This window comes from Trichomycterus rosablanca, chromosome 17 (genome assembly GCF_030014385.1).
Source record: "Trichomycterus rosablanca isolate fTriRos1 chromosome 17, fTriRos1.hap1, whole genome shotgun sequence".
Lineage (NCBI taxonomy): Eukaryota > Metazoa > Chordata > Actinopteri > Siluriformes > Trichomycteridae > Trichomycterus > Trichomycterus rosablanca.
The window spans coordinates 4426478-4441960 of NC_086004.1; the positions used below are offsets into that span (position 1 = coordinate 4426478).

Below are 15483 nucleotides of genomic sequence, written 5' to 3' on the forward strand. Positions count from 1 at the left end.
TTTCGAAAAAGTAATGTAAAACAGTCTCGCCCAAAATCCTTTCCTAAAATAAATCCCCACACTTCAGACCTGTTATAAATCTGAAATAGATTTTGCAGATGGATGATCATAATATATTTTCTATGTAGAATAGAGAATCTGGAGTCAGAGCCGGTCACTCCGGAGTTCAGGGGTCAGAGAGTCGAGGGCTTAAGGGCTTAAGAGTGGCTGTGAACTGGGAATTGAACACAGAACCAGAGCTTTAACCACTGAGCTACCACTATGTTTCTCGTGTCCGGGGGCGAGGGCGGGGGGGCCACATTAACATTAACTGAACAGGAACATTAACTGAAAATAATGCATAGGCATTTTGCAAGAAACGTTTAATTAAGATGGTTTTAAAACCAAATCCATTTTATCATATTAGATTACATCTACTTTTGGTTCAAGACTGTGTGTGTTGTGCCCGTCAGGCATGGGAACCTGTCCTCTCGACCTAAGGGGTTGCCTGCTCTGGTGAGGCCCGGGATCCCAGAGGCGCTGCGCGCTGAAGTCTGGCAACTGCTGTGTGGCTGCCAGGATGAGCAAAGCCTACTGGAACGTTATCGCATCCTCATCACCAAGGTAGGACAGACGTGTACTCTCATACTCTGTATTCTCTGCCCTCGGCCTGGTGCATCCGTCCAACTGTTTGGCTTTATGAACTGACATTATTAAAAAAGCAAGAACTCCGGTCACTCCTTGTGTAATTGTTTCCAGCAGTGTGAAGCTTAATGTTGGGTCACTGTTGCAACACAAATCAATTAAACAATCAAAAAAACTGATTTTATGTGTTTTAATCACACACTATTTGTTTGTAGTTATACTTCATACCAGAAGTTTTGTAGAAAACACTGCTTGATTAATATATCAGTTAAGTATTCAGGTTCAGATCTCGTTTTATCTTTCCAGTGGTGCAGATGTTTAACCCTTTAATTATCTGCTCAGTCATTTAATTTAAGTTTAAATACTTGGGTAAGGTGCCCAGATGGCACAGTGGGATATTCCGCTAGCACACCAGCGCCGAGATTCTGAACTCCTCGGTTCGAAACTCGGCGTTGGCACCGGTCGGTGGGCATAATTGGCAGTGCCTGCAGGGAGGGATGACCGGCCTATGTGGGTGGGGTCTTCAAGCGTTGTGTAAGGTCCCTGATTAGCGGATAGAGAAGCGCCTGTGCAAATTGCATGGGTGAAAAAGGGTTCCGTTAAGGGCTGCACGTGGCACCTGGACTGCAATCAGGGATCCACCAGCAGCGGAAGACAAATTGACTACACTAAATTGGGAGAAAATGCATAAATAAAATAGAAAATAAAAAATAAAAAATAAATACTTGTGTATAAATAAGCTCTATTTAAATAATCTTGTTTGGGCTGAATCTACTCCTTGGTTGACATGTTTAACTCAAAAATATTGGTAGATGGTTTGAAGAAAACAGTTTTTCTAACTTAAATGTCATCTTGAGGCGAGCAGCTGAAAAATCATCCATGAAAGTTGCATAATTTTTGTGATCATCTCAACTGTTTGGTCGAGGCTCATTAAAAATACTGTGTGCACTAGTAAATAAATGTGAATTGTTTGTTGAACAAGAATTGTATGAATTGTTGGTACAGTCCCAAGAAACTAAAAAATGTAAAGAAATCATTTATTTAAACATTATTTTCTTGGTGAGACCATTAAAGGATTAATAGAACCCTCACATTTGACTGGGCTGTGTTGTATTTGTACATGTTTGAGAACTTAATTCTTTCTTGTTGTTGTTGGAGGTAAACTGGTTCTCATGCCAGGAATGGTGACTGGTAGGAATGTTCCCACAAGACTGTTGTTGACTTTAGTTCTTTAGAGTAATTTTGTAGTTTAGTACTCAAACATAGAAAGCTAAGCAACATTAGACGTTTTCTAATAATAGACAGTGTATCCAAGTGTATTTGTGAAGTGAATCTGGTTGTGAAGGATAACTGCTGCTTGCTACCAAGGCCGTGGAGATTCAGAGCTACCTGTGTTGGGTCTGATTGGACCAGCAAGTTGGCCAAGAACATATCCAAGTGTTTTAAGAAGAAAAAGAAGATATACTTTATTTGTCATATATACATGTACAGGTGTACAGTACAATGAAATTCTTTCTTCGCATATCCTAGCTTGTTTGGAAGCTGGGGTCAGAGCGCAGGCTCAGCCATCGTACGGCGCCCCTGAAGCAGAGAGGGTTAGGAGCCGTGCTCAAGGACCCAACAGTGGCTGCATAGCAGAGCCTGGATTTGAACCGCCAATCTTCCGGTTGATAGCCCAAAGCTCTACCCACTAGGCTACCACTGTCCCTGTGGTAGTCCCCTTTACGGCTAATCTAACCGACATAACCACACATTTTAGGCAATTCTTCATGAGTAAGATGTGTTGGACTAGAGAAAACAGTAAATGAGCAGCGTATGTGGCCCAAGACACAGAATTTCAACTCATTTTTCAATATTTTTAGTTATAAGTAAACACTGTTTCCATGCTCCATTACTCTTTCATGGCCCATTTCAAATAAATTGCACAAGCATCCCGTGTAAGAATGTGAGCTATGTAAATTGACTGAGGGAATTGTTCTCTTTATGGTGTAATGGACTCTGTAGAGCTCACCTGGAGGTGAGGATTTTCCTGCCTGCCCTTCTGCGCTGTTGGTCCTGACCTGCCACAATCAATTTACCATCCAGGCGGCTGCACAGACCCTTCAGCTTTCCCCCAACCCCTTATTATCGCTCTCCACAGAGCTCATATCTCTCACGCAAGAGCATCATTAAAGGCTCGCTTTTACTGTTACATAGGCTGAGAGGGCTGTAAAAGGGCACGCTGAATGCTTATTGTTATTCGTATAGTGATAAAATGTCACAACTCAAAAGGAGATGTTTGAAAACCTTTGAGATGTTTTTCTTTGCTGATCAATACTCATTCAGTGCTGCACCCAAGATTCAACCCTAAAATACTGTGCAGTCTTTATTGAAGACGAGACAAGAGAAAGCGTGACAGAGAAACGAGGAGCAATAATGAAAGACAGAAAAGGAAGGTAATTGTTTTTCTTAACAATGTTTTTCATACCCAAACTGCCTGTTCTTGCCAGGCTGTGTAAATTCCGCTGTTCCGGTTTCCAATCTCAGAGCCACAGTTCCCATCGCCTTTCACGTCAGCGAAAATAGCTGCTGTCCAGATGAACTACTAAATATACGCAGCCTTATATAAGACAGGTTCAGTAACACAGGGTATAAATCAGTCCTTTATTCATTCGATTTGCTTTATTCCAGCACACAGCTTGAAATAACGTTATTGATGTAGCCATCGTGAGGTCATTAATAAACCCAGAAAAAAGAGGCTGAAAGGCTTCCGCGCTCCACGACATCAGAAGTTATTTCTCGGCTCGCTATCGATTATGATCCTGATTGAATCGTAAGTAAATGTGCTCCTGGTTGTTTGGGGAATATTGAAAATGTAAATCAGCCCTGTTTTCTCTTCATGTTTTGGTGTGTGGCAATTGAATCCCGAGTTGTCTTGAAGTGTAGAAGCGGGGTTCAACTCAAAGTGCAAGACTGAGAGAAGTGGTCCCCACTTCTCTGTAATGGGTGGCACAGTGGTTCGGTGGGTAGCGCTGTCATTTCGCAGCGAGAAGGCCCTGGGTTTGATTCCCAGGTGGAGCAGCCCGGGTCCTTTTAACACTTTTAACATGTTGAATGGTGCTACAGTACAATAAGTCATTTCCCACTGTAAATGTTTAGATGTAAGGTTATTTTAGTGACAATTGTGCACCATTACCTTAAGAGACTGTGTGATGGGATTATGACAATTTCTCTGTGGACAAGCACCTAAATCACATCACTGTGCCTAAAAACCTTCTAAAAACTTGCTCCTGTTGAACACTAATTCTGGTCTGCAAACCTAAACTGACACTAGTGCGGTTTTGGAGACTCTCGAATAGGAACAGTACGACAGTCAAATGCAAATAATAGCTCATTTTTTAGTCATACACATGCTGGATAAACATTTTTAATGAAATAAATTGTTAAAATGAGGTGCTCAGGTGGCACAGTGGTCAGTTATGATAGCCCACTACCTCTGAGATCTGGGTTGAAATCTAGGTTCTATCAACCAGCCAAGGGTTTACACAGACACGATTGTGTATGTCTGAGGGGCCAGATGGTCGAAGCCCTGCGATGTATTTACACCCATTTCATGGTATTCCTGGCCTGCACCCATTATTTCCTGTTAAAACTGCATGTTATCACTGACCAGGATTAGTGAAATTCTCTTAAGAATTCCAGTTTGTGCAAAGTCATGTCTTGTTAAATGATCTAAAATCATTCAAATGCCATTTAAATATGATATGATTGTTGCAGTTAGATAGGGGGCAGTTACTTTTTCACATCACTGTGTGATGTATCATCTTGTTTATACTTGTTTCAAGGATGTATTTTATTAATGTGAACAGCAACAACATAGATCCCAGTCTCTTTAAGATTTAAGAATGTGCTGTTTTATAAATAATCTGATGATCTTTATACTGTATAATTAACTCTAATGAAATTACATTATTATTTTAGGACACTAAACATCTAGTTATCATTTATCTTCTCAGTATTTTAGCTTTTGATAGAAGCTTCCCTGACATTTCTATGCAGAACCAGACCTGGTTATTTGTGTTTTTCATAAAAAGGCATGAAGCTGACATTTCTCTGACCTTTTCCTGTCTGCTGGTTCAGAATAGTGAAAGAGGTGGTATTTCTTTTCAGTCCCAGTTTAAAACGAGGCCGGAAACTTTGTGATCAGCAGCGTTGCTTTATAAAGCAACATCAGTGTGGATTCTTTTTTTCCAGGAGGGAACATGACTATAATTAGACCCACTAAAATGCTGCCATGATGCATTTTAAAGCAAAAGGTCATTGTGCTGTTTAACAGCTTAATTGCTGAACTGCACTCATGGTGCATATTCAAGCACGGCAGAAATGTGTATAATTGTATAAAGCAGTGAAATACGTGTGAGAAATCGTAATGTGAGTTCAGTAACGAGCGTATCATTGTTTGTGCCAAGTAGCCTCCTTTTGAACTCGCAGATACTGAGACAAATCACTGGATTTCCTCCAGCATGTTAGATTATACATGTTGTTTTTTCTTAGGCTGTTTCTTACACACCAATTTATATTTCCATTTGCGTGCAGGATTAATTATGTAGTCCTCGGCAGTCTGCATAAGTAAATTATTGTCTGTGTGGAGCATGTAATGAAATCTTTGCTGGTTTATTTGCATTTGTCAGTCGTGCGCACACACTGGATTTTTAAGAGCGTTTCTTTTGTAGTTGATGCTGTGGGAGCTTTTGCAGAAGTAAGTGGGTTTAAATGTAGTCAGTGATGAAACTAAAACAAGCTTTAAGTTCAGCTCAGGAAATGGAATAAAGGATTACAACATTGATCTATATTACATGGCACATGTATGTTGATTTTACTGGATTCATTACATTTATTGCTTTATTCGAGGCAACTTACACTTGTGAATGAATACAGTGCGAGCAATTGAGGGTTAAGGGCCTTGCAAGGGTCTCAACAGTGGCAAATTTGCATAATCATGGGGCTTCAACCAGCGACCTTCTAATCACTAGTCCAGTATCTTATTCAGTAGGGTACCACTATCCATTAGTTTTAGCCATTGCTAAAATTTGCAGTCTTATCTTTTCTAAAATTGTCACTTTTCTAACAAGTCAATCCATCAAATTCCTGCCCTGCTAGAGCTGCCCAGACCACTACAAATGCTGTTATTGTGAAGTAAAAAGTTTAGAGACAGAGCAGCTCTATAAAGAAATGATTAGTGATTTCTTTCTTGGAATTCTCCTAAACTCAGGCCTGTACAGCTATAAATCCAAATACTGACTGCAAGCCCAGGTTTATTGCTTATTATCACTAATAATAATCTAATTATCACCTGACCTTACTAATGCTCTCGTGGCTAAATAAAAACAAAGTCCTATAGTCCTGTTTACATACTTTAGGTCATGTGGTGTACGTCCCAGTCATCCAACCAGTCATTTATTTGTAGCTTAGCTCCTTCAGCGCGTGTGCTATGATACTTGAGTAATGTATGGTTATATACCAGTGGCGGCTGCTGGTCTTTCAAAGAGGGGAAGCTCATTGTCGGCTTACATCATAAAATTTGTCAATTTATTTATACATAAATTCTGCCCTCCGTTCCTTTTCAAGAAAATGGCCTGTGATCCTATCGTACCAAGTAGGCGTCTTTTCCAGGGACTTGACCAGTGTCCTGAAACAAATACTATGAGTGTGTTTTATTTACACAATGAACAATGGAAATGGTCAAGTAATTTCACCAAGCAAATACCAAGAAATGGGTTGCAGCAGTTTGTCTTTCGACTTCACTCGCAAAATCCGCGATGGGACTGAAGCTCCCAGTGATTAAGTGACGTGTAGATCTCAAAATAGCTGTCAATCAAAACGGGATTCAGCCTTTCGACTGATCCTCCAATCATCTTGCAGAAGCTCCGTGTCCAGACCCGCCCACAGCTCCATTCACCCCAGAGACGCTCAGCGTCCGGGGGCGGGACAAAATCGTGGCATTTATCCAATTACCGGCGAGTTTCGAAGCAATGAAAAGAACCGTTCCATGCAGTCCCGTTGAAGTGAAGAGACGCTCAGCTTCTACGGGCAAATGCATTGACGCTACGGGAGTTAACAAAATCGAGTCGGTCGATTTGTGATAAGTAGCTGATTCTGAACGAACTCGAACGCATTTGTAGTCAATGAAATGTTAACACAACTGTACATATTTGACCATTTAATTTTTGACATTTTAGGGGAAGCTGAGCTTCCCTTGCAGTCTTAGAGAAATCGCCACTGTTATATACCTTGTATATAAGTAATACGTTATTCATCGTGTTAAATTGATATTGCTCATTAGCTGTATTGTGCTGAGAGGGTCAGTGATGTGAGTGATGGTGTCTCGTGGGAGGCTGACACTATATAAACATCATTGAATTCATCTCATTTCCAGGAACTTCTATCAATCACTCAGATGCTTCTGCGTTTGATCGTTCACACATTTAACCATCGACAGTCATGAAACGAGAGGAAGGTGAATAGCAGAAACAACATTTTTACAGTATATGATCTTGATAAGGTGTGTTGTTGCAAAGATAAAGCTCATCTTGTACATCGGTGTCTAACCTGACAAACACTAAACTGACACATTCACACAGTTATGATTTTGGTAGAACTGCAAAGAATGGCAAATCTACATTAGAGCCCTTAATTTTGAAATAGGATGTCAAATAAGCTCATGATTAGGTGTCCACATACTTTTGACCATAAAGTGTACCTGTTATTTACCGCACACCTACTACTACTTGTCAGAGAGGATAAAATAGTATTTTGTCTGATTAGAAAATACATTATTAATTCATTTAAATCACTATATGATCTTGATAAGGTTTGTTGTTGCAAAGATTCTGCTCATCTTGTACATTGGTGTCTGACCTAACAAACACTTTTAACTAAACTGACAGAAATTCCCACAGTTATGATTTTGATAGAACCACAGAGGAGGGTAAATCCATATTAGAGCCCTTAGTTTTGAAATAGGACATCAAATAAGCTCATGATTAGGTGTCTACATACTGTTGACAATAAAGTGTACCTGTTATTGACCTCACACCTGCCACTACTGGTCAGAGAGTCTAAAATAATGCATTATTGGTACCCAGGTGGCGCAGCAGGATTTTCCGCTAGCACACCAGCGCCGAGATTCTAAACTCCTCGGATCAAAACTTGCCGTTGCCACCGGTCGGCTGGGCGCCATCTAGCGGACATAATTGGCAGTGCCTGCAGCAGACACGCTTCTGCTAGGGCGGGATGACCGGATTATGTGGGTGGGGTCTTCAAACGCTGTGTAAGGACCTGGATTAGCAGATAGAGTGGCGTCTGTGCAGAATGCATAGGTGAAAAAGGGTTCCTCAAAGGGCTGCGCAGGGGTCGGAGGAGGCGTGAGCAGCAATATACCCACCTCGACTGCAATCAGGGATCCCAGCAGCGGAAGACACACACATCATACATAAACAAAATTAAATTGAACTAGAAGTTATAACTGGCAAAAAAATAACGATGTAAACAGCTGGATTTCTTCATTATTCAGTCCAGTCTGTAATAACATCTGTACTATGTGGATTAGAACATAGTATTATTTTTTTTAAGTGCAGGCTTGGCTGTAAATCAGACTGAACCATCAATTCAATTAACTGTATAGCTGTCAGCAGCCTAAAAAAATCAATGCTATATGTGTATTTTCATTAGTCTGCCTCAATTCTGCTGTTACTAAATCTACTACGTTTATCTATATCAGCTGGGTACTTCAGTATCTGCATATTGGTACCTGAATGAAACATCATGGACGTGAGAAGAACATACACAAATCCTGGAACCCAGAAGCTCAGAAAGCATGTTGCTGTGTGGTACCTACTCTACCAGCTGCACCCATTAAACAGATCACTGCCAAAATCAGATTTTAGGGAGAACTCATTGACCCATAAGCTCTTTCTCAGGCTGCATGTGTCTGACGAGCTATATAAGAAGCATTTGTGTAACCAGAGGCCGTTTCTCACAATGTTCTCTGGTCTTATCCAGCCAGCTGCAGGACGGCTTCTATACCCTCAACCTCCCCCCACAACAGAGTCTTGTTTTGACATGTATCTTAATGCAGTCCATATTTACTGAGACATCGGTTACACAGATCTTGGTCGGTTGGTTTGTGCCCAGTTGGTCGGACTGGTTGTGTGGTTCCCTTATCCGAATCTTAAAATGTTGGGCAGTAAATCACGTAAAGCTCTGAAATGAGAAAAAAACATGTCTTTATACTTCCGCAAACTAGAATCAGTGCCGTTGGCAACTTGACCTGGATTTGAGCAGCCATTATAACGAGTACTGACAACCTACAGTTCCCACCCAGTGTGGTTGGTGGGAGTCGAAAGAAACAGAAGATAACAGATAACAGGGTGTGTTATCAACTAGTGATGGCTCTTTTATCAAACTTTTCTTCCTCTTTTTGATGAATTATTAACATCCCCTTATGGTTGGAACTGGGGTTCCACTGTTGCTCGGTTTTGGAAGGTGCAGAAAATCTAATCATTTAGTCTCTACTGCATTTGAGTGGCTGGTGTTTACAGAGAAAATATAGATTGGACTGTGACTGATAAATAAATAATCATGGTGTGATTCCACTTTGAATTTGATTATTGATTACTGTCACCAGTGAGCCAGAATAGGAGCACCAAACCTAAATGGGCAGCCTTAGCTCAGTGGTTAGGGTGCTGGTGTACTGATCCGAAATGTCACCACTGTTGGGAGGGGCAGCACTGTCGCCTCACAGCAAGAAGGTCCTGGTGTTCGATCCCCAGGTGGGGCGGTCCGGGTCCTTTCTGTGTAGAGTTTGCATGTTCTCCCCGTGTCCGCGTGGGTTTCCTCCAGGCGCTCCGGTTTCCTCCCACAGTCCAAAGACGTGCAAGTGAGGTGAACTGGAGATACAAAATTGTCCATGACTGTGTTCGATATAACCTTGTGAACTGATGAACCTTGTGTAATGAGTAACTACCGTTCCTGTCATGAATGTAACCAAAGTGTAAAACATGACGTTAAAATCCTAATAAACAAACAAACAAACAAACCACTGTTGGACTCCTGAGCAAGGCTTTTAACCTTTAATTGCTCAAATTCTATGTGTCGGTCATAATTGTCAGTAGCTTTGGATAAAAGTGTCCGCTAAATGCCGCAAATGTAAATATGTTTTCAAATTACATCTGACCTGCCGAGACATGGACTCCACTAGACATCTGAAGGAGTCCTGTGGCATTTGGTACGAGGACATTACCAGCTGTTCCTTCAGCTTTGTACACTGTGAGAAGTCAAATTCTACACACAACAGTTACAGTAAATTTGACAAAAAACTTGATATGCGTTCAACTTGGTAGCAACTGTAGCTGTTCCAGCATGTTTTTGCTTTAGTGTGGTCTATAGAGGCATGATTTGGTCAGTTTGGTGTGAATAAACATCCAGTGGTCTGCACAGAGCTTAGATGAATGTCAATTGTGAGCCAAAGAAACACTATTTTAACTAAACTGAGACAAATTCTCACAGTTATGATTTTGATCGAACCACAGAGGAGGGCAAATCCATATTAGAGCCCTCAGTTTTGAAATAGGTACCTGTTATTGACCTCACACCTGCCACTACTGGTCAGAGAGTATAAGATGGTATTTTGTCTGATTAGAAAATACATTATTAAATCATGTAAATCTATTGATCAGTGTAGATCCGTTGCATCCAAACTGGTTTGGCCATAAAGTGGCCAGCGCCATCCCAAACCACTCACCTCCACCACCCCCTTTAATCTCTAATTGGTTTCTGTTTGTTACACCGTGTCAGATGCTCTGTAGGAGGGTCCTGGCCACCTAAAATGCCTGGCAACGGTAACCAAGGGGCAGGGATAGCCTTGTTTGGTCACCGGCACATGCTAGCGACTCGAAGTTGGTAGGGGGAGGAGAGAGCAGCGTTAAAGAGTGTAAAGAGAGTAGAGAGGGGGAGAGTGTAAAACGTAAGGAAAGGAAGGAAATTGGGGCAAGAAACGGTTGGAGATCTGGAAATGGGGGAAAAAAATCTTTTGATTGGTTTTAAATAGAAGTCGTCCTGTATGGAAGATAATATGAGAATGCAGGAGGAGTAGAGAGAGAGGACCACAGGTGCAGCCCAAAGCGCAGGACGGGAAGGTGAAGAGAGAGTGTACAAGAGAGAGTGTGTGTGAGAGAGGGAGAGCATGAAAGATCAGCAAGAGAGAGTGAGAGAGAACAGAAGAGCTTGACAGCGAGAGAGCGAGTGTGTGGAAAAAGAGAGAGCACAAGCCCGCTAAGAGAGGGAAGTGGAAGGCACTCGCAGCATCTTTCCTTCTGTACCGGCGGCACACGGCTGCTTATCAGTGCTGCTCTGACGCCTTTTAAAGCTGCTGCTTTCGGCTTGTCTTTAGGATTGAATTTTTTTCTGCACGAGTCAGTGGTGGTTTATCAGCCGGTGGAATTTTTATTCTTTTTTTCCTTTTGCTGATTTGCTGATTTTAATCTCGAAATATGAGACGCGTTCACCGACGGACTGGTATCTGCTCGCCGACAGAGGTGCACACTTTTGTTACCAGCAAATTGTTTTACGTTTTGTGCTCGCAATGGTTCCATTAGCTGAGAAGTTCCTCATACAGAACTGAAGAAGCCTTGCACATGGACTTATCTAACAATATCACAAACTGATGGATCACAAAACGGACAAAGTTACGATGTACAGCTGCAACAGAATTACTTTTATTTTGGAAGGGAAAGAACTGTGAACTGCTTTGTTAATGGAAAGATGGATCCACACATCCTGCCCAAACCTGGATATCATAACTCGTATCTCTTTGTCCAGGAGTCGACTTTATGAGGACGGACCCTTTGGAAATACCGGTCGTTCTTCTAAGATGACCTGATTCTGTTCCTATTTCCCTCTTATTTGCCTCAAGTTTCTGGGAATGTAAATGGATTGGGAATAAGCAGACCGGAGGCACTCTTTCTGCCACAATGCACATCATGCCGCCCTAATGCTTATTTATTTATTTTTTTCTATTTTGCCCCAACTACACAGCTGGGAACAGGACAGACGGTCTCAAAAAAGTCTTTAAAAACAAGAAGATTGACAAGATCCTTTACAGAGTAAATTTTGGACTAAGGCTCACAGGGGCATCCAGTGGTCTTTAGGTTATTCCTTTCAAACAAAACCCCTATAACAAAGTTCTTGGTTAGTAGAAAAATGTCCTTTTCCTTTTGGAAATTAAACTTTTTAGACCTGTGAGCTTTTAATACAATATATTATTTTCTTTCCATTGATTTTTCTGTTCATTTGAATCAAGGGAAATATAACATTAGCAGTATCGTTTGATGCTGATGGGGCAAACACATGGGAAACTGTTGTGCCTCGTCTCTAGTTTTGCTTGCCATGACCTCTAATCCCTTGTGCTTTGCCCTTGTAAGGACTCTCTAGGAAATCAGTAGACGCTGATGTTGCGGCTTCTCGAGGGAGCTCCGTTAGCCCTGGTGGACTCTGCCGGCTTGTTGCCGATCAGCTCCGATATGCTGCTGTTTTTGATACCGTTTCAGTAGTAGCTTGTTTTTGTGTCTGTTTTAAAGCATGACCGATTGGAACAGACAGATGAACTTCTGTTTCTCTTCAGCATTGATTGATTTTTGACGGTGTTTATTTTGAAGACACACAATGTGAGAAACAATAAGCCAGCGGTGTTTGTTTAAGGAGATTACTGGCAAAGGGCACACTTGGGTTTTGGCTACAGTCAGTCTGCGTCAAGGATAAACCCAAACAATCTTAACTGACTAGACAGGGCCAGAACGATGAATCAGTCAAGACAGATCGAACCCGTCCCTGCTGCAAACAGCAGTCTTGACAGTACTTTTAGTGTGACCTTTAACCACTCCTGTCCTCTAAGCTGGGCTCAAAATGACGGCATGGACACTTGCGTCTTTGAGACGGCTCTCATCGTGCTGCTTACTGTGCTTATCATTGCTGGAAATTTGACCGTCATCTTCGTGTTCCACTGTGCCCCCTTGCTGCACCACTACACCACTAGCTACTTCATCCAGACCATGGCTTATGCTGACTTGCTGGTGGGCCTAAGCTGCCTGGTGCCCACGTTCTCTCTGCTGCACTACCCGACTGGCATCCAGGAACCTTTGACCTGCCAGGTGTTTAGTTACGTCATTTCAGTGCTAAAGAGTGTCTCTATGGCCTGCCTGGCCTGCATAAGTGTGGATCGCTACCTGGCCATAACGAAACCCCTTTCCTACAACCAGCTCGTCACACCTTGCCGTTTGCGCTGCTGCATCATCATGATTTGGATCTACTCCTGTACAGTGTTTCTTCCGTCCTTCTTCGGTTGGGGGAAGCCTGGATACCATGGGGATATCTTCGAGTGGTGTGCCCATTCCTGGCCGACCTCTGCGCTGTTTACCGGCTTCGTGGTGTGCCTGCTGTACGCCCCAGCAGCGCTCGTAGTCTGCTTCACGTACTTTCACATCTTCCGCATCTGCCAGCAACACAACCGAGAGATAAGTGAGCGAAGGGCTCGCTTTCCCAGCGCAGAAATGGAGGCCGGCGAGGGAGGAAACCACGCAGGCCACGGCCCCGACAGACGCTACGCCATGGTGCTCTTCAGAATCACCAGCGTCTTTTACATGCTCTGGCTTCCCTACATTATCTACTTTCTCCTGGAGAGCTCGCACATCTTGGACAGCCCTGCTTTGTCATTCATCACCACCTGGTTGGCGATCAGCAATAGCTTCTGCAACTGCGTCATCTACAGTCTGTCAAACAGTGTGTTCCGGCTGGGCATGCGTAGGCTCTCGCAGACGCTCTGCTCCTCCTGTTCTTTCAGCCCTTGTGCCCATGATGACATGGACTTCAGAGAGCCGAAGCCTAGGAAAAGAGCCAACTCATGTTCAATCTGAAGTCCGCTGTGAAAGTCGTGGGCTGATAAATGTTGCAGGGAATGTTTCTCAGAAGCAGAAGGAATATGCTGAAAGATATTGCAGTAGTACAGATGCAACAATGATTTAAGGTTGCATTCCTGGTGGTGAAAGGTTAACCTTGCTGGGTTAAACCAAATTTTACATTGGTAAACAACATTTCTGACCAAGGTTGACTACCTGTTAGATTAGAAATGACCTGCCCTGCCTAGTTTAGTATTACTGAACAGCAGATCTGAGCAGATCTTCGTTGTTTTGGAAGGTCTAATGGAAATAAAGCTGCTAAGATGAAGTAAACCACAACTCCTCTCCAGTCAAACCAGAAGAATGACTGGTTTTAAGCTGTCTGTTGCTACTGACGTCACTCTGTGGATTTTAGATTAGTATATTTTTATATACTGTGTGCTACCAAACGGCTGCTAAACCTAAAGGACGTGGCTTAAGGATGATGTGAAAATGTTTTAAAAGCAAAGTAGAGCCGTGTGGCCTAATCGCAGCTAAGCATGAAGACTTCCGTTAGTCTTACAGCACAGTGTCGGTGTTTTAGATACAGATTATTACAAGGTTTTAAATAAAAAAAAATGCAAAAGCAGTCGATCCAAGTCATTGATATGCATTCCAGATGTTTAACTAGCGATGCTGAATGATTCCAAACGCACAATGTGAACAATACTCTGTTCCCAGTGGTGAATGCTTTGCGGCTGTGTAATTAGACTCGTTTCACTGCGATGACTCTAACACTTCGGAAAAACCCACAATACAGCAAACTTGGCTCTTTTTTTGGTTAAATCAGCATAAGGTTCAGTCCAAGTGCAGATTTCCTTGTATGCAAGCAGAATATTGTTTGCACCTGTGATTTCCATGACATGTTTATTTCTTTGACTGTGAAAAATGAACTTTGTAGATTAAAACCTTTTTTATATATATACATTAAATGACTTTGCAATTTTATTTGATTCCAGCGAACATTTTGCTTGTTCTTTGCACAGCTCTTTAATGTCATTACGTTTTAATCTGTTATTTTTAATTATTGACAACAAATCAAACATCTATTGAATCATTAGTTATTAATGCATAATTGTTTCGGGTGTTAGGGCTTGGTGTGTAATCAGCCAAGTGTCATAAACGGTCATTTTCCTGAGGGTTTTTATTTCATTTTTTTATGCAGGATTGCTTTAGCCGTTCTACCAACATACCACTCTGTAATGTACAGTTCCTTCACTTCAAAACACTTACATGGGATGGACAAAATAACAGAAACCCACAATAATATGATGTTAAAGTGTCAGACCAGTCCTAAATGATCTTGCTAAGAAATCAAAGAGCCGAGGCCGCTCAGGTGGCGCAGCGGTAATAACAAACGCTGGAACACCAGAGCTGGATCTCTAATACATCGTATCGAATCTCAGCTCTGCCTGCTGGCTGGGCTGAGCAACCACATGAACAACGATTGGCCTGTTGTTCAGATAGGGGTGGGATTAAGCCGTATAGGGTCTCTCTCATAATTAATGCAATTACGACCTCTGCTGGCTGATTGATGGTGCCTGCACAGAGATGAGAAAAGAGTGCTGTCAGGGCGTGTCTCTCCGCACACAGTGCTGATCTGCACTGCACTCGTCAAAGTGTAGGTGACAAAATGCATACGGCTGCTGCCCACGTGTCGGAGGGGGCGTGGGTTAGCTTTGTTGTCTAAATAACTCATCATAATGTTTTAATAATATTTCATTCTAATAATATGGGAGTCCATTGAAGGTGCCCAAGTCCTGCTGTTCACTCTTGAATATCTGAGGTATGCATAGGGGCATTTTTAACCTGGAATAGGAAATCAAGGAGTTTTATAAGTGGTGTCTAGTTCTATAAATACTGCCACGTAATAGCTGTTACACAACCATGC

General features: G+C 42.1%; 2 protein-coding genes across 5 annotated transcripts in view; both read left to right on the forward strand.

Annotated features, from left to right (window-relative positions):
• rabgap1l (RAB GTPase activating protein 1-like) overlaps positions 1-15483 on the forward strand; it is a 118638-nt gene that overhangs the window by 24643 nt on the left and 78512 nt on the right. For all 4 annotated transcript variants that reach the window (XM_063013291.1, XM_063013292.1, XM_063013293.1 and 1 more), the window contains exon 13: positions 453-603. In XM_063013291.1, the coding sequence (XP_062869361.1) occupies positions 453-603 (151 nt within the window). The remainder of the gene's footprint in view (positions 1-452; positions 604-15483) is intronic.
• On the forward strand, positions 12383-13571 carry gpr52 (G protein-coupled receptor 52). The gene has a single exon (XM_063013232.1). It carries the CDS (start codon positions 12459-12461, stop codon positions 13569-13571), a length of 1113 nt encoding a protein of 370 aa, XP_062869302.1. The 5' UTR covers positions 12383-12458.